Raw genomic sequence first — 26,363 nt, 5'->3', positions numbered from 1 at the left:
CTTAATGTTTTTTTTTTAAATGTATAAGTAGAGATGAAAATCTTATAATGGTTTTTGTATGTATTTTCTAAAATTAGTTAATTTTGTTAAAATGTGATTTTTTATATAAAATACAAAGAAGTCAAATTGACTATTTGTAAGAAAAAGACTTTGTTGATCTACACATTAGTATTCTGTCATATTATATGTATTATTTATACAATTTTCATCTAAAGGCCTTGCAATTTAGTCATTTTAACAGACAAATGCATAATGTAAATTTTCTTTAAATACAAATTTTGTAGATATAAGCATTTTTACTTTCCTTAATCAAATCATCGATGCATATTAATGGAATTCAATTTAAAAATATGTAGAAACATTTTTTTACAAAAAACTCAACATTTTATCAAAACTTAATAACTTAAAAAGCATTTATATAAATGTATCCCGATCAAAAAGGATGAGAAACTACTTTTTTAGTTTTTCCTTTCATAAATAGTATTTTAAAATAGAAAACTTTTTGAATAGCTCTTTTAAAAATCTCTCAATAAACAGCAACTTTTGATCATATATATTTATTATGTTGTCGTATTACAATAAAGAACTTTTTTATCAATGTCGTAATCTCTTCTTCAACATTAATATATATGTATACGATACCTTTACAATTTACATACGTACAAAACAAACTGTTAACAATAAATTTTATTATTTTTTTTGTTAACTGATTTGTAAAATGATTATTTTCTTTATTTTATCCTCCTTAGAGTATTTATATCAAATAAGCAAAGTTTTTTTTTATCTGAGGAAGACTCATTTTTAACAGCGAGCCTGTTTAGCTAGAGCTCAGCGCCTCATATTAAAAAGAAAAAGGGAGTATATATTTATTAAGTTGGCAAAAAAAATTCTAGGCCGACAAAGAGATGGAACAAATAATATACAATCATTAAATTTTTAGTCATTATCAACCTTCAAATTTTGTCAGCTATTCGACAATTAGTTCGTGAACATTGATAGCATTACGAATGAAACAATTTTTATTATAGTTTAAAAAAGGTATTTAAAAAATCCTATATTAATGAAGCATTGCTTTTTTGGCGAGAAAAAAGTTTGTTGAAGCCAAGGCTTGTCTAGATAAACATTATTCTGACTCTGCACCAGCGAAATTAATGCTTGAAAAAAAAATTGTTGCATTTAAACTAGGTGAAATGAGCATTGAAGACGCTGTATACACTGGACGTCCGACAGAACCAGTTACCGAATAAAAGATGAATTAGTCCAAAAATTATGCAGGGATGTAAATCCAAGGTATTCTTAGCTTGCGAGTTTTGATGTCGTTAGCAACCTGAACATGTTTTGTTTTAATTATCTCTGGCTGTTATCAATTTTTTTCCTTCTTGGGCGGAGAACATCTAAGTAACTACGTGTGAGTTTTCTCCTAAAAACGGAGAATAACTCCGAGGATTTGTCGGGGATTTATCTTCTATTTCAATATAGAAAAGTTTGTTTGTTTATCATAGATAAACAAACATAGACTCACAACGTTGGAACAGATTAGGTGTTGGAATGAGATCGTTGTTTCAGGGGTTAATTCTGGAATATACTTTTTACGATGAAACAAAGAACCAAATATGGACCCAGAGGTTGTTTCAAAAACCCAAGGATCTAAACGACTATTTACACAAAAAAAACAAGGAGGTCTTTGCATGATCGACATCGGGATTCTGCTGATTTTATGGCAAAAGAGGGCAGCGTCAGGTGAATTCATGTAGAGAACAGTTATGCACGTTGCCAATGAAAATAGAGTAGAAAGATGTTATATATTCGCCATGTAGATCAATGCAAAGCATTCCTGAAGAGACCAAAAACACATTGGGTCGAAGTTAGGGAAGAGGCCTCATTTTCTTGAGAGTGAGCTCATCAAAATAAAAATTCCTGAAAGTGTGGGACGTAGAATAAGATTAATTTAGGTGAATGGCGTGCTTCAAATTTGATAAACTCATTCACTAGTGAAATTACTCAAAAATTCCCTTCAACAATACTCTTTCAATCCAAGAGTCAACCAAGGATATCCATATAATATTCTTTTGGGGATCCGGGATCATATTTTCAGTCCAAGCCAGATGTATCTATAATATAAAATATTGTCGGTGTGTTATTTAGAGGAAAACACTTATGCTAACAAAAAGAATCCCAGATGTATCCAAGGGTGCAAGTTATTCAATAAAATAATGGAAATCGTCAGGAATGGGATAAGGAAAAAGAGTGGAAGAATCCTTTCTTCACGCGAACATCTATACGGTTTAAAGTGAATATGCGAAACACTTTGTACTATGTTATAAGAATGCTATACTTCTCATAAAGTAGTGAAGTAAGCTCTGAGTGAGTTTGAATTATGTCAATAAGTGGTAGTCTTAATTTGATGAACTTAAACTATTACACTGTGATATCGTTTTTTTGTTTTCCTTGAGTTTTTTATAATTTAATTTTCTAGAGTATCATTTATTACATTTTTTTAAGTAATTATATTATCAGGTTTTCTCGTGGGGTTTGTCTATGTATGTAAATATTTTAGTATTTATGTTGTGTTTTTATGTAAGTGAGGTATCGGTGTGACATGTACTGAATACATTAAAGTAGGAAAAGAAACATGGTCGGTGAACAATTATTCACTTTATTTGCAATGTTACCTGCAATATTTTGTACGACAAAATGATCCAGGCATATTTATTGAGACTTGAGAAACAAAATATCTATAACGATGATACTCTGTTTCATTTGATGCTCATTAAGACCACAAAAATTGACATTCACATCCAATCCATTGTGAGCAAGCAGGCTAAACCACAGGTTTCTCAAAAGGTTTAATTAATGTTGCCATTATTGAGCTATTTGGACTAAGTTTTTGGAGAAACTCTTTCATATGAAGAAGTTAAAATTCATTTTTGCACATTATTTAAGCAAAAGTTTTGTCTTTGTTACTTATTAAGGACATGTAGTATGGTTTTAAAATAGTTGTATGTTGGTAAATTAAACTTACGAATATCAATACATATATGTGTGGCGATAACATAAAAGAAAGCTGGGATACTTGATCTCAACATTGCGAAAGTATGATAAACGTATCTGTTGATATGAGTACTATAGTTTATATTAATTCAAAAATGTGATACATTTCTTAGGAGCTGCGGTTTTTAAGGTTAACTGAACCTGATAAAAATCGGTTATTTGGTAAGACTGATCATAAAAGATACTGAGACGTTATGACGTGAAAATTATTTTTAAAGAAGAGTGCATAAGTCTTCACGTTGCGGGAATAACAAAAAGAAGAAAGGGTTCAGCTGTTTAAGAATATACCTCACCAACTGAAATTAATTATATTGATGAAATCAAGATAACTTTTCAATGATTTATTATTGTATTTGACTCTTTAAAAATTCCTCTTCGGGTTTCCATTAAATTAAAATTTAATAAAAACGTTTTTCTGTGTTTCATCTAAAATATTCCATATCTCTTTTACATTATCGCCACACATATTATATGTTTTCTTATTGAGAGTCATTTGCAGTGTCTGTCATATAAAGTTATTTGAAGTGCATGGTCATGTGGCCCCCCAATGATAGTTCAAGACTAATTTGGCCCTCTTTATTATGGATGTTGCCCATCATTGGTCTGTATATATATATATATATGTAGTCCATCAACACAAGATTAATCTTGAATTATTTTCCTCGAAAATCTATTTATACTTCTCAACTGATTACATTTTTGGAGATGCCGCAAATGGGACTTAAAGTCGCAAAACTGTTCGTTCACAATTAAAGAAAAAAATACAACATGTATTTGAAAGATTATATTGGTAAATAAACGTATTTTAAATAAATCCAAGATTCTAGAAAATAGTACCATTCCTGGATATCTAAAAGCATTCCAATAATTTGAAGAAAGGCTAGAGGCGTCTGCATTAAAATATATATACTTTTTTACAAGGGGGGATTAGTTTAAAAAAATTAAAGAATTACATTTTTAGGAAAAAAATTTCAATAATTATACTTGAATATTAAATTTGTTCGCAAAAAAATTCAAAGTTCCCCATTTTTTTCACAAAACATTACATTTTTTGGAAAAAAATTTCCAAAATTAAACTTGAAATATTAAATTTGTTTGAAAAGGATTTTAAATTTGTTGGATCAGGATTTAAAAATTTCATATTTTTTTCACAAAACATTTAATTTTCGGAAAACAATTTCAAAAATACACTAAAATCCCAATAAAAATTCCAAAAATATGTAGCCACCTACAAAAAAATTAAATTCCCTGCGAAAAAATTTCAAAAGTCTACAGCTTTTCATATACAAATTTAGTTTAAAGAAAAAAATTAAATTCCAAATATTAATTTTTCTGCATGAGCTCATTCAGACGTACCTACTCAATACATAGATATCCTCTCCTGAAGAATAAAATAATAATAACAACAGCTTGAGAAAAGTAAACTTAAAATGATTTGATGAGCCAGGGAGACCGTAAAGCTTGGCTGCTTGGATGTATCCAAGTTTCATCTACAGTAATTAATCGGCATTATAACTCAAATTTATTGTGCTTTCAATGCCCCAACAGAACGATTCTTGATTTTATCCATTTTCATACAAACACTCACACCAATTGCCTTAAGCAACTGTTACATAACAACTGGTCCTTCAAAATGAGAGGCACTTTGGTGAGTAAATGTCAACAGATGCTAGATAAATGTGATTAGCTTTTTACTTACAAGGGCTTTCATCTTCACGTTGAGGTCCGAATCTTTTCAGATCATGTCCGTACATATATCATTGTTTCTTCTATGTCAGGACCAGAAAGGGGCGTTTCTTGTAAAACAATCAAATAATATTGATTAAGAATGCCCTCAAAATATAATTTATATGTATATATAACATAATATCCCTTATATTCGACTCAATAAGTTGCATGTATATTGTATACAGAAGGAAGAACGAAAATAAGATATTAATGCTTGCATTTAGTTTAGATAATTTTATCTTCTTTTTGCAGAAGATTTTATGTATTACGCATCAAAATCTTTTGATTTATTAGGGTATATAAACTCTTTTCTATATATATTAGGTTGGAGAAAAAGTAATTTCGTATATTTTGCATTATTCCAATGCTTTTTAAGAAGTGTTTCAATCATCCAATTTGAGCCAAGTATACTTTTTTCTATTTGATAGCATTTTGCCAACAAGAATCCAACTTCATAATGCTCTTTCGTAAACCCCCCTGTCCCTATTGGTAAACATCTTGGACAACCAATTTTCAAAAGCCTCTTTTAAGGCCAAATTTATAGCCCCAAGTTTTGGCTATAGACAGGAACAGGTGGTAGTCACTTGATGCAAGTTTCACACTTTAAAGTGGAGGCATACAAACTTCCAATCCGAGCTCCCGGAGCAACTGGCGCGTCATCAAAGATGTGTGCGGCCTGGTGTTGTCTTTATGAAAAACGATTCATATCCTATTCGCCTATGCTTGCCAGCATCAAATGGTGGAGTTGTTCACAGTAGAGGGCAAAATTGAGCTTTTGGCAATAGGGGAGCAACTCAGAGTAGATTATTCTCTGTTAATCCCACCAAACACACAGTAACACATTCCTGGCAGCCAATCGAGGATTGGTCGGGGCTGATTGATTTTTCATCGCCAAGTAAAAATCCTCTTCAAAAATGGATCAATTTTTTTTTAAATTATACAGAAATTCGCAAATAGAAATTTGGTCCATAAGATTTTTTTGTGTCAGGCTCGTGTGGTCCCAACACATCGATTTTTTTAACCAGTCTTCTGTATATGTTTAAAAACGGTTCTGTGATCGATGTTTAACTGCTGGGCGATGCAACAATAGCTAATTTGAGAGTCTATCTTGATATTTTCTATGATATTATATACATTTACGTCGACATGCCTGCCAGTGTGTGGTGCATCATTCATCTCCCCACACCAAAACGAAAATCGCACGAGCCACTGTTGTACAAGACGAACCGAAGGAGTACTGACTCCGTATACATAGAAAATATTCTTGGTCACTCTCGACGCGTTTGTAACTTTCATTTTGTAAAAATGTAAAATATGACAAATTTCTTTCTTTGAGACCTCCATACTAGATGCACAGTAATTTACGACTAAACTGACCAAGTGCAATATTGTCCAAAAGCGTTAGTAGTATACACTCACACCCATACAACACCTTACCGCATGATCCGATGTGACCAATAATGAACGAGATATACTTAGTTTTAAAAAAAGACGGGAATTACGAAATTACTTATTCCCCAACCTAAAATATCCGTCCGTCATGACTACACAAAATTTATTACCCAAACTAATGTTTTTTTGCACGACGATGACGAGAGGAAATAGTTTTTTTTTTGAGGGGGTGGTGGATTTTTTGTCTGACTAAAAGCATCACTTGTCTCTTCTTGATTAAATAAACAAGAGATTTAGGCACTTTCCAAACGGCAACGTTTTAAAAAAGAGGCTAAATTAATTTCATTCATTATCAAACTTTGGACTATAAGTTTGCCAAGTAGTTAGCCGCAGAAAGTTTGCAGCCAATATCGAGGCTGGCATTTTGTTCCCTGTTGATGCATCCACACCCAAAATCATCATGGAAGCCGTGTGTCTTTTTGATGCAGTGAAGCATACTGGGTGTATCCGCGAAGCAGAAAACATTTTCTGAATAGTCTTTGATTTTTTGTTCGACATAAAAACACTCAGTATGCCACAACAATAGAAATTTTGAATATCTTTATGTTCATAGGAATAAAGGCATTCAGAATCATATGAATTACAATATCAAGGACACCTCAAATTTAAAACAAAAAAAATAGGAAATCACACTTTTATATAAACCGTTTTATTCATCTTTCAATCATTTGGATATAATCATCAGGCAAAAGCGTTCTCGTGGATATAAATTAGTATAAGATTCTCTGAATTTTTGAAATAATGAAATTATTTCCTTTTTAAATATGACATAAATAACAATATGTAAAATCTTTAATATATTTTAAAATTCCAATAAAAACACACCTTAAGTTATACCAGACATTTTCACAAAAAAGCCTAAACGTTTCCTTTGATGCTTTAGAAAAAAATCAAATTCGTTATTCATAAGTCATACCATGTTAATTAAAAGGCAACAAAGGTGGACCCTTTGTAGAGTTTTTTTCTAATTTTACTGCATTACTCAAGCAAAACAGGGCAACTCTCAAATTTTTAAAATGTCACTATTTAATGTGTTATCCATGAATCCTAATTTACAATTAAAAAACTATTTGGAAATTATTGAAATAGCATACTTTTAAAAAGGATTTACTTTATTTGGTTAAACGAGATGGGAAGATGGGGAAGATTAACAATTGCAAAAATGAAGTAAAGGGGAATCAGGGTTCGATTCCGAAGAGAACCCCTAAGGAACGGCTACCACATTTAAGGAAGGTTGATGGTATTCAAATTACTCAACGGTCGATGACAAAGAAAGTGACGAAAAATAACAAAATCAGTCTCATCCAAGGTCCGGTTATCGCATTTAATAGAAGTAAAATCATTTAAACAGGAACAATTAGAGGTTAAGCTTCAATAGCATATATTAAATTTCATACGGTCAAAAAGGTCATGGTTTCATTTCGGTGTGTGTATAGGGGAGCATCTTATTTGATGTAACTGCTGCCTTGTCTTGCTTTTGTCAGACTAGTCTTACATCAAATTGTTCGAAAGTTCAATATTTGGGTAATAATCCAGTCAATTTTTCGTTGTTTTTGCGGTAATACATATCATTTAAATTATCGATTATTTTGCTATTGGTTAGTTAAATTGTATCAACCTTCAAAACTCAGTCAGGAATTTTAGATATTGTACCGTTTGGTTATAAATTAAAATTCAAAAATCCATAGCTTTTCACTCAAGAACAAATTTTCTTGAAAAAAATTCAAATATCATATTTTAAATAATTTGGCCGAATGACGAAAAAATGTACTAGTAAAATGGAAATATTCCTTAAATTGGGGGGGGGGCTACAGCCCCTCTAGCCAATCCCCTGCAGACGCCCCTGCCTTCATTTTACTCGAAAACACGTGTCTATATTGCATCTCTTACATAATAACAATGATTCTAAAGACGCAAAAAACAACACAATATTTTAAGGAAAATACAAATTTGTGTAGGGTTACAAAAAAAATTGCAAATTAACACTCCCCCCTCCTAGGAATAGCTTAATTATGATATAAATGTTAATTACCAATTCATCAACCAATATTCATTCGGAAGACATAACCAATGCGACCTTGCATTCTGGCTTATTAAATGTTCAACCATTAGAGACTCCGATAAGATCGTTTCTAACAGGACCATTTCTACCCTCATTAACATCAATAACTATCCCTAGAGGCCACTCTGGTTGCCCTAATACTTCATCCACTACTACCACTACATCATCTATTCCAAGATTTATTTGTGGATTTCTGCTGATCTTGAATATAGTCTCTCATCCTTCGTTTCCGAATAGATTGGAGCAACGTTTTATTTTTCTCCATCAATTATTAGGAGTGTTGATTTCTTGTTCAAAACTATCTGGAAAATCAACAATCTTGAATCCCTAGCAATTAAGGGGGTCAAAATCGGAAGATAAAGACACAAGGGGTATACTATTCATAACACACTCAATCTCTATTAGGCATGTATCTAACTGCTCATGCGATAGCTTTACATTCCTAAATTACCTGTAAAATATGATTTTCGTCAATTAATCATAGACTTCCAAGCCCCGTCTGGATTGGAAGCCCTGAGAAGAATAAACTTGCATTCAGTACCCCATTTTATTAATTTATCTTTTTCAGACTTCATAAAATTTGTAAGTATATTTGAGCATCGTACAAAATTTCTACAATTATTTCTACACTTTAGGAATATCCCTACGACAGATAAATCTGCAAAAGCAATCAAAAAGTCTTCTGCACTCAGTGATCTTGACAACTCAACAGGAACAGCCTTAACGGCAATATCTGCAAACAGACATATGTATGTTGTTTTTTTTAGTGACAGAACGCCTATTGGTGCTCTATGTTAGAATTGGGCCCGCAAAATCAACCGAGAAAAAGCTGGTTCCAAAGAAGTCCTACATTCCGATAAATTGTCCATCTTTTGAAGAATCGGAGTCATAGAACAGTACGACATTTTATACTGTTGATGTGATGTTGTGGATTAATCTTATTCGATAAGTTTAACGGACGCTTAGCATTAAAAGGAAAATAATGAGCAGCTTTTAATCTTCCATCGACAAGCATAACTTTTTTGTCATCATCCCAAATTATATCGAATGAAGTAATTTTGTTCCGTGTACGGTAGAAATTTCCAGTCTTCGCCAACTTTTATTTAACTGGAAAAAATTGTATTTGTGGATGTCGAACTAGGAAAATCGTTGCCTTTTGTCTTTCCAATGCCGTCAATGGGCTATCAACTAGTTGCCTTCTAAGTTTCCACTGAATAAAACCTATGATCCACGCAACATATCTCCCAAGTTTACTATATGAAGACAAATGTTTAACTAACAGGCCGATTGCATCCCTGTCGTCACTAATTGTACATCCTAAGACATTTTTCTTTCACTAAAGCCACCAAGAGCTACCAATCTGTTCGCCTACAATTCAAGCCTGTTATTGCTTCTTAAGGAGGACATATGAAATAATAAATGTAGTATGTATTTAAACAGTTCACAAATCGGTTTTGAGTTGTATTTTCTTCATTCCATCGTTTTTCGTAATTTTGGCATACTACTGTAAGTTTTAGGTCCACACTCTGTTCATATAATGCTAATTTCTTTCGTGTCTGAGTCAAACTTACCAACTATTAAAAATAAAGAGTATTTTGAGTACCCAGAGTCCCTTTTACCTATTTTTTAAGCTTATTAAAAAAGTAGTTTGTATTATATCATATCATTAAAAGTTAAAAAAAAATTTTTTTAATACATTACTCAAGTTTTTTAATACATAAATCAGAGTATAATTTAAGAGAAAAACTTTTTTTTTAAATTTAAACAACAACAGATATTTGTATCAAAGATTAACTTAATCCCTGACATTTTTCTTATTTCGATACATTTATTAAGCTATGTTTTGCTTTTTCTTATATATATATGGATCAATTTAGTTTTTATACTTAATACTCAGAGATGTATACATTTTGTCTTAGATTGCGGGAGGGGACTTTTCTAGTTATCAATCTGAAAGGGGTTTTTTATTTACCAATGATTTTTTTTTTTTTTTAATTCTTGAAGACAAAACCCCCAAGTATAGGGTAATAACTAGCGTATATGCGCATCAAAGACAAATAATAATGAGAGTTTGCTCGAGAGTTATAAGTCCTTTTTGGACTTGGATTATAATTGAGGATCAACATTGGACTAATTCATGCCTTTATGCCCTTGCTATATACGGAGTGGATTTGTGTGTTTATTTCCTTCCTCTCACGGCTGCTTGCAGCCAATTAAACGCCATGACTGCTAACCTGCTAACTTCTCAGACAATTTTCAAATTGTCAGGATTGCCCATAGATATCAAACACATAGAGTACTAATGTGAATAAGAAGTGGACGCCGTTGTAGTTGTCCAGAGCATTCAAATTGTAGTAGTCTATAATGATAAAGTAAAGTTTGTCTTTCTGCCAGTCTGTCTGTATGAATAAATGAAAAAGAGTCACCGAGTACACTGTATCTATTGCTCCGTGATGTATATCATAAACATATTTTGATATAAGAAATATCAATGTAGTTGTATTCATGAAATATTACAGGCGTGTGCATATAGCATCGAACGTGTACATAGTGCTCTCTGATATAATGATGTACATATTTTTGATATCAGAAAAAATAATATTGACGTATTAATGAAATATTGCAGGCGTGTCCTTGTATTACAAGAGTACTGCTTCTACTCGTTTTTATTATTATTCTTTTATGTGTAGTCATAATACACAGGCATTTATAGTACATGTTAAGATTTTAATCAAATACGAACGCTGTTTTGTTAAAATGAAATTTTTAGCTTGGGTCGTGAACTAGCAAAGGAGGTTCTGATGAACTCCAGGTTACTTGTTAATAATCCCTTCACGTCTTTTAGAGAAAAAGGGTTTCCCTATCGAATTGCAGCCTCATTTATTTTCACTTATAAATCCGAGGGGGATAAAGAGAACAGGATGCACTCCTTTTGCAGTTCAGCAATCGAAACCTCGAGCCATCTATTTTATAATTGTCTAAGAGTCTCCCACTTTGTAGCTTTGGACTCCGGGTTGCTGCTAGAAGCGTATGGGACTCCAATCTCATTAGATGAGTGGCTAGTATTGTCTTCTACCAGCCATAAAAAACTACTTTAAACGAAAAACAGTAATAATTACAGTTTTACTAAGGCTTTACGTGGACAGGTCTTAGCAATTCCAACATACCTATAGTGCTGAATAAACTCATAGGGAAGTTCATCTCCATTTTAGACGCTTTTAGGGAGGATAACTTTTGCTGAGTTCGTATAAAGCTTAACGACGGACCAGGGAGTTCTGTAGAGATTCGAGATGGCTCTATTTAGTTATTATTGTATTAAATAAATTAACAAGATTCCTGCTTCGTGACGTCACGTTGATCGATACTACGTCATATATGTATTATATGCATAGTTTATACTGAATGATATATTGGAGAAAAGGAAAAGAATGGACGAGGATCTATAGAGGAAAGAGGAAACACGCCTTCAAAAAAAAATGACGTACTTTTTTAGTGAGTCCTCTTAAGACTCAAATACTCATTAGTCATCCGAATATATGTAATATATATTTTTTTTCTCCAACTCTTATTTTTATTCTTTCATTCTTGAGATGGGAACACCACATTCATTTACATCTTATTTTATTTTTACATACGGGCAGGACATATTTTATGCATCACTCTTCAAACTTATATCCCAATATGAAACTCATTCTTTAACCACTTGACAACTGATTAGAATCAGGAGCTTTTAAATTACAATATGCCTATCCTTTTATTCGGAATATCTATATCTCTAATTGTCTTTGACTAAAAATAGAACGAGATATATAAAATATCAATGTATCATGTCGTTTATTTTTTAGACAGATGGTTGAGACTATAATATGTACCTAAATAAATAAACATCAATTTATTTCGCATGGATAAACATTCCAAGGATTTTGAGTAAGCTTACTAATAATTCAGTCTCCCAAATTTGAATGTCTTCACCTGCTATAAATCCACCATAAATTGTAACGAATTGACTTTCAATTATATAGGCTCTAAAATATCAAATTCAAAAACAAACATGATTTTTTACTGACAGTTTTTACAATTTTAATAAAAACCAATGGCAATTGAAGGTTGAATCAAGAAAAAATTATTAGTATTCAACTAAATTCTTCTCGGAGATGACATTTGAGCTCTGATTTTGTGTTGAAGGAGGACGTAGCTCAATGACAACTATTGAACTTAATCTGTGTAGGTTGGCGTCTCGGTCATTAGGTAATATACTTAATGCATAGAACTTAAAATAGTATTCCAAGGTCAGACGGAGTAAACCTAATACTAAAGGGTGATTCAAAACGAGCGGTTTTTGGATTGTAGAAATAAAACATAAAAAATATTATATTACAGTCAGAACTTTATTCAGAACCAAAAGAACAATCCTTTACAAATATTTCTAGAAAATAATCCCCTTCATATGTTGGCTGCAACTGGTCTTTAAATGGTCCATTCTTTTGCGCCAATTTTCGATGACGCGTTCGAACATTGTGACTAGAATCTCACGAATAACTCGCTCAATATTTGCTTCCAATGCTTCAATCGTCGCTGGTTTATCCACATAGACTTTTGCTTTTACGTAGCCCAAAGAAAAAAGTCCAAAGGTGTGATATCACACGATCTTGGTGACCAATTCACCGGGCCAAAATGTGAAATTAATTGCTCACCAAAATGATGACCCAAAAAGTCCATTGTTACGCGTGTGCTGTGTGGCAAGTGGTCCCGTCTTGTTGGAACCGATTATCGTGGAGACTATGTGCTTCAATTTGAGGTATCAAAAAGTCTATTAAAAGTATGGCTAAGGTAGCAAATCGATTCTTCACGATCTTCGGCTACACTCTGTGTAAGATATTTTCTACGCTGCAAGCTGTACATGGGCTACCAGACGACAGGACATCCCAGCAAGTTGCTACCCCTTCAAATTTATCGATTATTCTGCGAATTTTGGATTCTGAAGGCCGATGATGTGGACCATAAGTTGGGCGTAATTTGCGAAAAACTTCTTTCACAGAACGCTGATTTTCATAGTACAATGGAACAATTTGTACACGTTGTTGTGGCGTATATCTTCCCATGAAGAATTGTAAAACATTACTTAGGTAAAATGACGTATGAATTTGACAAAACTCGCGTGCGCCTGTCAAAAAATCCCTACTGGAAAAAACTGCTCGTTTTGAATCACTCTTTATAATGTTTACTTAAATTTATTAAGTATAACTCCATCTGACAAATCAAATGAACATAATAAAAATTTAAAAACGGGAGCTGGTCATAATGATAATCTCCTTTGGCAGATTTTTTAATTCCTATCAAATCCTGGACATGGGCTTGTACTTTGTGTTGGAAGAGAATATGTTGGTTTGTCGATCAACTGTGCAGCACACAAAGAAGTACAGGAAGTTGAGGTTCAGTGAGCTTAGAATTAAAACACTGGGTCCAACAGAGTTAAAAATATACTGACAACCAAGTCAACATTTTCATTGCAGTGTGGCATGGAGTAGACTCATAATCATCTATTGACTCTCCAGCTAAAGGCCCTGTCCTGGATTATTAACTTTGCAATCCCAACATTGTCTCGTCTGGCAAGGATTGCAACAAGGACATTCTTCTTTTTCCACTCTTTTAGAATTAATACCTACTTCGTTGATAGACATTGTTATAACTGACGCCAAACACTTCTTGTTAGTTGACAACACAACAAACAACGTTCTACTTGTGCATACGTAGTTGTCGCATGCGCTCAAAGTTATTTGTTAAACAACAGCCGCATGCCGTATGTATTTAATATAATATCACGTGCAGGCAGTAGTATTATAAACATGGGAATCTCCTATATTTTTATCAGGTTAAGATAATTCCATTCGAATAATAACTCTTATTGCGAAATCTACTCATCCGGAGCAAAATCATCTTAGTAAATACAATGTGCCAATAGATATAACAGGCTCGGACTGGAAGGACTCTAGCCCCCCCCCCTTGACTTTGATTTTGAAGAATTACATTTACTGATGATTCTTTTCCAAAAAATAAAGATCATTCAATCAAATTATGCAGTGGGGCGAGCAAAAATCATAGTTATTTTATCTTGAAAAAAACCAAGCCCTCTACCCCTCCTCAAAAAAAAATAATATATATATATAATCCCACGGGCGCCCTTGTATACTTTGCAAGATCATAATCACTTTTTTATAGTTGACAATTAAATCTTCATCCTTATTAATACTATACAACTCACTATTAATAAAGTTCTAGGTAATAAAAACTTTCAACATAAAGATATTAATTAATCATGCCTATTGAATGGGAGAATCACTTGGCCTCACACTACAAAAATACATTAATCTCCTGAAATATTTATATGCTAGAGAAGTAGTTCATAAATGGGGGTACGTGTACCCTTTGAGAATGTTGGAGGCACTCCAAATGTACTTATTTTAAGATGATAATTTACAAGTGTTACATAACTCAGGGGCGTCCACAAACTATAGCCACTCCCCCAATTAAGGATTTTCATTGTTTTTTGATTTTTTTTTCCTACAAAAAATGTAATATTTGATTTATGTTTTTGCTATGGATTTTTAAATTTTGTTCAAAAAATTCAACTTTTGAAAATATTTTTCAAAAAATTGAAATTTTTTTGATTTCTTTTACAAGTGGTACGTACATCACTAAAAAAAAGGGTTGAGAATCCCTGTACTAAAGTTAGAACCCAACATTGCCCGGAGTTATTAAATGCTAATTATAACTGTTTGGCTTCAGTTATAAAAATAACTTCTATCAACGAAGTATTAATTCTACAAGCGTGGAAAAGGCAGAGTGTCCTAGTTGCAATCATAGCCAGACTTAACAATGTTGAGATTGCAAAGTTAATAATCCTGGACTCCTCGACAGGGTCCTTGTTTGGAGAACCATAAATGGTTCCACTTATGGACCATTTATGAACCAAAATCTCAAATACATTTGAAGGCACTCCAAATGTACTTGAGATTTTGAAATAATATTTTACAAGTGGTACATAACTCAGGGGCGTCCGCAAGCTATAGCCCCCCTCAAATTAAGGATTTTGTTGTTTTTTTACAAAAAATGTAATATTTGATTTTTTTTTTTCCAAAAAATGTATTCTTTGAAATTTAATTTAATTTTTTGTGAAAAGCTATGGATTTTCTAAATTTTTTTCAAAAATTTAATTTTTGAAAACGTTTACATTCTTTTACAAGTGGTACGTACATCACTAAAAAAAGGTTGAGAATCCCTGGTCTAGAGGTAAAACCCAGCATTGCCCGGGGTTATTAAATGTCGACAAACATACAAATTTTACTTTTAAAATTGAGAACGTAACAAAATACCTTGGTATTTATTTCCCTTTTTCATAAACATACTCACATTTAGTTACTCAAAACGGGCACATTCTCTCCTCAAGAATAAAATGATATTTTTTTAAATTATGATTTGATGAGCAAAGGCATACTTTAGCTCGTTGCTAAACCTCATTTAGAGTCAAATTCATATTTTCCAATTTTATTAAAAGTATATAATTTCAATTTTCTATTTGAATAGGAGTTGAACAAAACTCCTGGAAAATTTCATTCATTCTTATATACCAGTATTTCATACAACTCTGAACACATACTGTCGATGTATATGAATTTATGATATACAAACATCAGAGAACAATATTATATAGTGCTCCCTATATATTATACATCTTTTTTTTCTTTAAACTGTATAGGTATATGGTATATATCAGGGTGTACTATACACAATATAACTTGTATATACGCTATATGTAAAACGGCTGCGTGATTTCATTAATATGTAATATAAAAAACCGAAAATCAACATGGTAACCCTGATAATTTGAAGAATATTTTAGAGAAGAGTAGATCAGCTACAACAGTAGCGAAAGAAAAGGACCAAGGATATTGGTAATGATTGATATGATGTCGTGCTTCAATTCTACTTACGTCAAAGAAATAGAAATATTTACATTAGGAAATATTTGTCTTGTAAAAAACCATCATAAAATGAAATTCTTTCAAAAAGAAGAACTTCAAAAAGTTTGGTGAAGAAAAATAATAGATCATCATTTTCTGAGAAAAACGTTATTTGATAAATTATTAAAAATAATTAATTTTTACTCTTATTGAGCTTACCAAAAAGTAAGTTAGTCTTAGTTAAGTATACACACATTAGACTAGTCCATTTTAACTTTTATTTCAGAAATTTTGAGCTCTCAAAATATTAAAAATATGAATTTAACAAATTTTGAAAAGGTTTAAAAGTTGCTCATGCCCCGAAATTTTTTTAATTTGTAGTTTTTTTGGAAAATGTTGTCGTCTTCATTAATTATATCCCATTACAAGAAGATATCATTAATGATTTCTTCATAACTTTTTTACAGAAGTAGATATATTAACTTTGAAAAATTATTAATACTATTGTGTTCTTAGATAAGTTTCTTTGTTTTAAACGGAATTTGAGTTAAATATTGATTTTTTTAACCTATTACTCACAGCGCATTATCTATTTTATTTTTTCAATTAAACAGCAATGTTAGCTAGGTCCGCTATTCCTTAGCATATATAAACCATGTTTAAAATGGATACATCAGTCTTATTAAGACATGACTAATTGTAAAAAAAATGCCATTAGACATAGCAGATTTAATTAAAAAGCTACCTATAAATATTACATAGCATACCTATTAAAAGTGTTGTGCTGAATCGACCCAAATTCTGGTTGATATATTGCAATTTTTAAAATTGAAGAAGTTGACATGAATGGTTTTGACATTTCATTATTTTTATTTGTAAGATACTCATTTTTTTTTTCTTGCAATTTTGTGAGAAAGTGACTTATGGTAGGATTCTTAAATAAACACTTTTTGTTAAAAAAAAATCAAATATTTTTTCAAACAAATAATGCAGTCAAAAATTATCCAGTAAAATTTTGGGTATCAATTGTTTTAATTGAATGATGATGATTGCATTATAAACCAAAAGGAATGAGAAATTTTTCAAGAATCTTGAAAAACTTAACATTTACATATATATTTTGTACATTAAAGCAAAATTTCATGCCTCCCAAACGTAAATATATCAAGTTATACATAAAATAGTGTATTAATAATTGATATATTTAATCAACATTTTATTAGAATCCTTTAGAACTATTCATAGATTTGTAGAAAATAGGAGCTAAAACGCATGCAATATTTTTGTAGCTGGCTATTGGAACAGTTTTTTTTATTTTCCAACCTGTAATAACTATTTTTTAATTCTTGAGGAGGGAACATCTCCGTATAAAGTTTGAGCAATGATGATTTGTTGAGTAGTTATAAGTGCAACTCCTTCTTGGAATCTGACAAGAATTGAGAATCAGCACGGGAGTAATTCCCAGGGGCGTCAACAAGGTGTGGGTTGGAAGTGTTATACACCCCCCCTCCCAAAAAAAAAAAAAAAAAAAACCTGGAATTTATACGATTATTAGCTCAAAATTATCGTTTTATTGAAAAAGTTATATTTGAAAAATTATGAGACAAAAACTTTTAATGATATATTTCCAAAAATAAAGAGATCAAGTATTCAAACTGATCAAATTTTAACTTAATTTTTTTTTCCCCAAAAAAATATTTTCACCGCCCTTGATTCCTGCATATGTACTTGCTTCTAGATACAAAGTAGGATTGCTTTTATTTACATATTTCCTAATGCCGCTCATAGTTGATTGCAACTAATCTAATAAAACGTCTAAGCTTCTCTCCTTATAAATATTGTCAGGGTTACCATGTAATTTTTGGTCTTTCTTATATATTTCATACAACTTTAGCAATTGACAGTCCATTTCAGGAGGATTTGCAGGATTTTTCTATGGAGTATGGCCAAACTCAGACATTTCAGAACCAAATTTTTGTATTCCTTTTTTTTAAATGCAGGCAAATTTTGTTTGGAGTCTAATATTTGTCATAAGTGGGTCAATTTTGTAGGATGTAGTGAAACTTCATGCATGTGTTCCAATAGTAGTTTAGTATAATGCTATTTTAAATGTGGTAGTACTCCAATATCATTTTATGTGGTATCATCAGCAGACATTCACAAAACAGTTAGGTAGATAAAGAAGAGGGATAAGGCATGGAGCCTAGTCTATCCTTGTTAGGTAGGTGGTCATTTCAAGACCACGTAGACAAGAATAATATGTCAAGACTGGATAATTGACGTCATCAAGAAAAAGGAATAGAAATTTGAAAAAACACTTAAATCAACCTCTTTCGTTTTGAAAAAAGATTTAATTTTTCCTAAATTAGTACAAATTACGGAAAATATGTTTTTTTACGTAAAAAAAAGGAAAATAGGGTCTGGCCTTTTTTTTACTTTATTTTTTTGCAAAGGGTTAATTAATAAAACAGGGAATGTAGGGAGTATTAAGAAAATAACCATGGGGGAACAGGGGGTAGTTTAAAAGTGAAGTGAAACATTATATGAGTTGACAACAACAAAAAATCTTACACACTAAAAAATACTTAGGATAAACCGCCCTAAATATAGGACCTCCCTTCTTTTCTTTAATATGTCGATCTCACCCTACACACGCTCATGCTAAATCCCATTTATATTATACTACTATAATCTTAGGATCAAGTGCACCCGCTACAATAGTACTAGAAGAACTGATAAATTACTTGAACATAAGTTCAGAAGGCCATTTGTCATATTTTATGGTGGGAAAAGTATTTATTAGATTGAAATTGTAGAATATATACCTATATGTATAAATAAAATAAAAATAGATCTGTGAAAGTCATATATCACAGTTTTATAAAATTATTAAATTCCGATATCAAGTCTATCCTAGGCTTTTTTTTGGGGGGGGGGAAGGGGTGTTTATATCCGAGTATTTAACTCATTTAGATAGGATTTCTCTTCATAATAATAGTACAAATGGCCTTTTGACCTTATGTTAGGTTACTTTTGTATTATACACTCTAGTCACACACCTTCTATGACGTAGTTACTAAGCTACTTGATTGTATTGATGTCGTTACCATAAAAAACGATCATGACCGATATTATGAGATTTTGCAGGCCATTGCATAATAGATAAGAAGTGAGAGGCTTCTTTCTTTTCCAGAAAGTTTTTCAGAGTTTGGTTGTGTAATTTTGCACCGTTGTCTTTTTTGAAAATCAAACTTCCTTCCCATTAATCTCTATCCAGAAGAAAAGGCTTGTGTCTACAGGATAGAATAATAACCATTCCGAAGGAATAAACAACTAATCTCTCATACTTGCCAGAGAGAAACATTACATATGCAACTAAGTCTGACCAAAATAGGTGAACCTTTATAAACTAATAATAAAAAAATATTTTATCAATCTATTTTTTTCATAATGATTTTTATCGGATTAAAGTAAAAAATATTGATAACATTCCTGAAAATGAGGAAAAATATTATTTTTACAAACTTTTTCTTGCCAGTATAAGTATAAATTAATCAGGAGTGCATGTGCTCATTTCTGACAAAGAAAAACGCTGAGGATTTGCTGGGAATTTATGAGAGTAAGTCCTTGTTGAATTTAGAGTAAAAAAGAAGATCGATATAAGAGTCATTCCTCCCTATATCTTTACTAGAAACGGTGTAGTATTTATACTGATTTCTTTCCTGGATTGGAGTACCACTAATTTTTCAGTTTCCTTTTTTGTTTTAAAAATCTTTATTTATAAACAAATAAATATATAAATCATTCTTAGTCATGTTCCAAGTTTTATATTTTAAGAAAATAATTATTTAGAATCGATTTATTTCCAATAATAAATACGGCTTCTATTAACAGACAAGTAGAGGCTAAATAAGTCATAATTCATTGAATGATACTATGGAAAGGGCTTCTTACCACCAATCTATGTACATTGTACACCTTCATTTATAATGAATCTGGATGTCATCTGAGAAATGAATTTATATACTCCCAAATAATATCCAAAATATGCTTACGAATATTACTTTTTAATATATTTGCATGGAAGTTTGATACGCATCAGCAATATTGAATCATTTTTCTACGAAATTTATTTTTTGATTGTATTTCTTACTTTATTTACCATTTCCCTCATGATCGGTTGTCCACCTATGTGTAGACTTAATTTTAATAGTAGGGATGAGCTTTGATATTGATATGATTCGATTTGGATGTCAGTAATATGCTTTTGATTGGTTAAATATCTAAAATACTTCGTTGAGTAACAACTTGTCTTTCTTTAAAAAAGAAAAATCAGGATTATATTCTTCTGTATCAACTGAGAAAATGAACTCTAAGGGAATTTTTGAAATTCAAATCTTGGAATCCCTTTAAAAATAGAGAATGTCATTTACAAATCGTCCTTTTCAAATGGCTATAGAGGTCACAAAAAGCTCTATATTTTTCATCAATATACCAACAAACATTATATTCATTCACACTAAAAATGTATACACGCTAAGAGAAAAATCATAAAGTAGTTGACCTTTTTTGACCTTTAATATGACCTTAAAATATACTTTTTAAATGTATAGAATATTATAAAAATATTGCTTTTATTATAAAAGGGCATTAATGATCACATCATATGCGAGTTTTTCCTTATAAATTTAAAAAACGGTTAAAAAACCGTTTTTATGGTTTGAAAAAGTAATTTTCAGGGTAAGAAAGGGGGTTTTGCAGTCCGACTTTATTATATTTCCTGCTCCCATTTTCCCAAGATATACCTGCATTAGAAAAGTAGGACAAAAATTATATCCCCTCCTTTTCACAAATTAACACTCTCCCGATTTTTAAGTTCTAAACATTTTTTCTTTTTTTCTGTTTTCTCATTTTTTGAATCCTTTAATTAAATCCTCTTAAAGTATAAAATTACATTTAATCTCATCAGATTATTTAAAGCTGCTAGGATTTAATTCAATTTCCCTCAATTTTATTATTGTTCTATATTTGTTTCATTTAAATTATGTATAATCAACTGAGAAGAACTATTCTTGATCTCTATTTCCTTATTATTATTTCTTTACAGATATTCAAATTACACATCCTTATCTCCGATTTCACCTATGATAATAAACCACATACAACAATATTTTCAAAAAATATGCTTCTAGCTATGTATTATGGATGTCTTTATTCGCGAAAGAAATGCAACTCTGCTTGGAGAATTGAACAAGAATTAACGAGGTGATTATTCAAAAATACATAATACATAATTAAGCTGTTATTTTTTGAGACTCTCTTGTAAAAAGTATTTATTTTCACAGAGGTTTAGTTCATTTGAGCACACTTACAAATTGGGTGCATAATTTTGATAATATAGATACTAAATATATCAAATTATCTTCTGTAACTTCTTAATTTTTTTTAGTATTTTTAATCAATCAAAGAGCATTTAAAACTTTTGTGTGTGTGTGTATTGATTTAATTGATCAGACAAAGATGCAGTGATATAGAATAAGTGAACATTATAGTATAAAAATTAAATATCTTACCTAGGAATTACATTTGAAGTTCATAATGTACATTAAATACATTTCCTTCTCTAGGAACGACCGAGACGCGAACTGACGCACCTTGAGTTCAATAGAAATATTTCTTGATAATGTGGTGTCCATTGAGCTATGACGTTCTATTTTAAAATTTTATATTGAAAATATAAGTTTGAAGCTGTTGTTTTTTACCACTTTCATAATTTTATTTCAATGTCTATTTCCTTTATGGATTGAGCATTTTTTCTGTATTATTTCATTGTATGGGATATTGTACAAAGTATACACAGAAGTGTTCGGACATTTTTTAATCCCCTTCCCCCCAAATATAGAACAAAAATGTATTTAAAGGTAATTCACGTGTACTTACAGGTGGCGTACGTGGCTAGCACAGACATTTGATGACCTTTTTTAAAAAATGTCTGAAAGATGATGTCATTTACTGTCACATGACAAAACAAAGTAACATTAGAATGAATAGTTAAATGTATATTAGGGTGTCTCATATTACACAAGTTACTCCCATCCCTTGTCGATTTGGTAAGTTTGTCTAGTGATAAATATGTTCTATGGAATTGAAGTCCAGAGACTGGCTAGGCACTCTGAAACCTTAATGTGGTTCTTTTTGAGCCACTTTCTTATTGCTTTGGTCATTGTTCTATTGAAAGGCATATTACACAACCCACATTCAATTCCCTGCCTTGAGGGAAGGAAGATTTCCCGGGAGGATGGATCTTTCGATGTAAGGAAGCCGTAATTCACACCTAGCAGAGAAACATAATGTTTCCATCCCCAATCTTAACGGTTAGGATATTGTTCTTGGGGTTATACAAACTGGTCCAATGAAATATGACCACTTACTAGTTCAATAATTATTGAGGGTTGAGTGATTGAAATTAATTTATATTTCGATATATTAAAGCATAAACAATTAGTCACAGAAAGAAAAAAAACCTGATCTGTCTAGGTTACGTTCAAGTCGAGAAAAGGACATATGAAAATGATCGACACATTTCCATTCGTGCAATCCAAGCAGTTGTGTGTCTCCAAGGCCACTGTCTACGCCTTCAGCAAGTCCAAAACGTTGGAAAGGAAGAAGGTCTCTGTCAAAAAGGTCAAATTGGACTCGGAGGAGTTAAGGGAAATAACCCAGGCCAATCCACTAAAGTCCATGAGAGCCCATTCAAGAAATCTCGGGTTTTTACACCAGACTGTGAGCTATCAAAAAAGGAGGTGGAAAGAGCATTGTGAGGGTGAGATGTTCTTTTGAACACTTTTGGCGGACTTCCCTGATGTCAAGCCCCTCGACTACACCTTTTGGGTGCATGTCGAGGGGACATATTAGACAGCACTTTGACACCATGACAGAAAACTACATCCGCAGTGGGTGCCAGGCCTTCCCTCACCGCTTAGAAGCCATCACTGGTACTAAGGGCGGTTGCATTAATGATTAAAAAAGCTCAGGGACACTTATATTTATATAGTATTTATTTTGTTAAAATTCTATTATTACTTAATAAATTATATCTTCTTGAATTTTAAAATTCAAAGTGTTCATATTTTAGTTGACCACTCGGTACTTAGTATTTTCCTTCCTCCAAACACTTTCTTTGATGTTCATATTCTTTCTCTAACTGTTAAAATGAACCTAGCGTTAAATAATTATGGAGTCTTTTCAGTTATTGTGATTGGACAAACTTACAGAATCGTCAAGGGATGAAATACCTATTTTCTTCACTCTAACGGTTTGCTGAGAGAAATATACATAATATGTAGATAGATGTGGAATTGTCATTGACAATCTATGTACATTCATGATGTATGACAAAGATGAGGTAACCCCAAGATGATAAAAAATATTAATATAGGCAAATGTATGAATGTACTGATTAATAAAGATGCATTTATCAGTTCCCTCATAATACTGGTCAATGCTCCTCCAAATGACTGCCTCTTTGCCATCCTTTGACAATTAAGGCATGTTTCCTTTCCTTCCATCTTGTGTACGTCTGTACATAAGAATGATTAATGATATAAGATTTATTACTGTACATATATGTATGTACCTAGTGCCCACATAAATAAATATGTAAAGGCTTCCTGCATGAACAAATAGCTAGCTAGATGTAACAATTGCGGAACTCAAAGAAATAATAACAGCTGCTGGTTTTTTTCCCCCTTCTTTTGTCCAATAGGTTTCTTTCTCATCTATTTTACTTTATATGTTAAATAATGTCCTATATGTTTACATACAACTAACCCTTATGTTTCTTCTCCATTTCAGAATGAACATACGACTAAAAAAATGATGAAGAACGTATGAAATATGAAGAGGATCCTTCACCTCACTCACAGATTCTTAAAAGGCGCAGAGTGGTTGCTGTCGTCAATCATTATCTAAAGTGAGAATCGTCATCCATGTTACCCTTTCGAAAATTGATATACAAATGAGAATTATATACAAAAGGAGTGTTATTTAAAGGGTTTCGGCTCTGAATCTTCGATGGATGATGTTTGGTTAGTAATTGGCTTATTACTATTTGGGAGCCTCTTGTTTTGCCTTTGTTGCTACAAAGTAACGAATCTATTATACATGCTTTATCATATCGATGATACAGAAATAGAAGACTTGGAAGATTGCCCCATGGTCGGTGGAGGATCGGGCTCAGGAGTGACTGCAAATGCTGTGGCATCGGGGGATGAAATAAAGGACTATCGTCTCCTCAATAACGTGGCTTCATCAACAGGACTGGGATGCAATCACCTTTACTCAACTTCTACCCCTCCATCCATGCCCCAAAACTTGTACACGCACACATTCTTTGAACCTAAGAAAAAGTCCACTTCTGTATCAAGTCTCTCAGTAGGTATTCAATGTGATGTGCTGAGTCTCTCCGAAATAAATCAGGACTCATCATCCTTCTTGAAAGACTCGAGAAAGTCTCTCATTGGATCTACGCCATCCATTTATCGAAGAGTAGAGGCGTACCACACGGGAAGACGCTCCCGTTTTCAATCATCTACCTCTTCACTCAACAAAAGTGCAATCCTTCACCAGCAACAGCTCCTACAACATGAGGGAGGAGCTGTAGATGAAACGGACTTGAATGAGCAAAAAGGACCGAGTTCCTACTTAATTGAGGAGTGCAACTTTAGTGAGGCAGGCTCAATCCCCTGCCAGAGACATAATCAGCCACAACAGCTGCTGCAGAATCCCCCACCTATCGAACAAGGACATTTCTTCTCTGCACATCTTCTTCAACATTCCAACAGATTGCCTCCTCTTGTTGGGAATCCCCCCTACACTGCCGATCATCGCTCTGTGCCTTGCCAATATTCTTCGTTTGATTGCATTCAACCCAACTCTTCATCCACCTCTTCCTGTATCCCTAACAATAACAATATTAATAATAGTAACAATACACGGACTTGCTGCCCAACTCACAATGGACCTCATTATCATCCTCAGCGCTACAGAATCCTCACGAAAAAGTCAAACTCCATCAACAACTTGAACAATGAACCACACTCCTTTCGTAGCCAAATTGATCATCAGCATCACCATCCAAATATAAGCGATAGCAACAACGGGGGATTTATCATTATTCCACCTCCAGTTGATTTCAGCGCAAACTCCAAGTTTTCTTATAGCAGTCGGCTCCATACCAAGGCTAGAGAGGAGGAGGATGAAGAGGACGAGGAGGAGGAGGAGGAAGAAGAAGAAGAGGAACTTCTTCTTCAAAATGAGTGTACGGATTTATCCGATGATCCCGCCGTTAATCCTTATACAAACTCTCCGACTTCTCTTTGCTGACGACAATATCAAAACCTTGGAAGAAGAAAAGGGTTTTTTATAGCATTGAAGAAACACTCTACATATATAGAATACAACCAAATGAAGGTTAAGGAACGTTCATACAACGTTTCATATAAATATATAATATATGTACATTTATACGAATGAGAGTAATTACTATATTATTACTAATACTCTGATATATCAGTAACACTTCAAGTGTCAAGGCCATATACAATATAAATATAACCTCCATATATATTTATATAAACTATTTTCTTTTCTCGTTATATTGTGCATGGAAATACTTTTATATACATATACCTAATACATATTTATTCATAACTAATATTTCGTTTCTACCACTTTTTCAAATGATATTTATTTTATATATACATATATTTTTTTTTGAAAAAAAAAAAATTAGTACCAGAAAGGACGTCCAACAAAATGAAAAAAAAATGACGATAATTCAAAAAAAAAATCAATTTTGAAAACAAAGCTTTCCACAACAAAATGTTTTTGTTTATTCGCATGTTTCAAATTATAATACATATTCAAGCAATGCTCTCAAGTCTCTATTCCTGGAGCACGCACTCTTTCTTTTCCCTATGTTTTTTTGACCAAGAATATTATTAAATGAAAGGGAAAATTGAATAAATAGAAGTGATTCCCAACCCTTTCATCACTGGAGAGCCTCTAGACCATGGATGGTCAACCTTCTAATATATTGCACCCCATTC

General features: G+C 32.2%; 1 protein-coding gene across 3 annotated transcripts in view; it reads left to right on the top strand.

Annotated features, from left to right (window-relative positions):
* Positions 1 to 25,966, top strand: part of LOC121123445 (uncharacterized) — a 96,444-nt gene extending 70,478 nt beyond the window's left edge. The window contains exons 2-4 of one of the 3 annotated variants that reach the window (XM_071890500.1): positions 7,336 to 7,540; positions 21,362 to 21,519; positions 24,109 to 25,966. In XM_071890500.1, coding sequence (XP_071746601.1) covers positions 24,328 to 25,638 — 1,311 coding nt within the window. In that variant the 5' untranslated portion in view covers positions 7,336 to 7,540; positions 21,362 to 21,519; positions 24,109 to 24,327 and the 3' untranslated portion in view covers positions 25,639 to 25,966. Of the gene's footprint in view, positions 1 to 7,335; positions 7,756 to 21,361; positions 21,520 to 24,108 lie in introns of all 3 variants that reach the window. The other 2 variants (XM_071890501.1, XM_040718563.2) reach the window with 2 other exon arrangements.
* Positions 25,967 to 26,363: the final 397 nt, after the last annotated feature.

This window comes from Lepeophtheirus salmonis, chromosome 8 (assembly GCF_016086655.4).
Source record: "Lepeophtheirus salmonis chromosome 8, UVic_Lsal_1.4, whole genome shotgun sequence".
NCBI classification, from domain to species: domain Eukaryota; kingdom Metazoa; phylum Arthropoda; class Copepoda; order Siphonostomatoida; family Caligidae; genus Lepeophtheirus; species Lepeophtheirus salmonis.
Note: the sequence above shows the minus strand (reverse complement) of the source record. Positions and strands in the feature narration are given on the sequence as shown.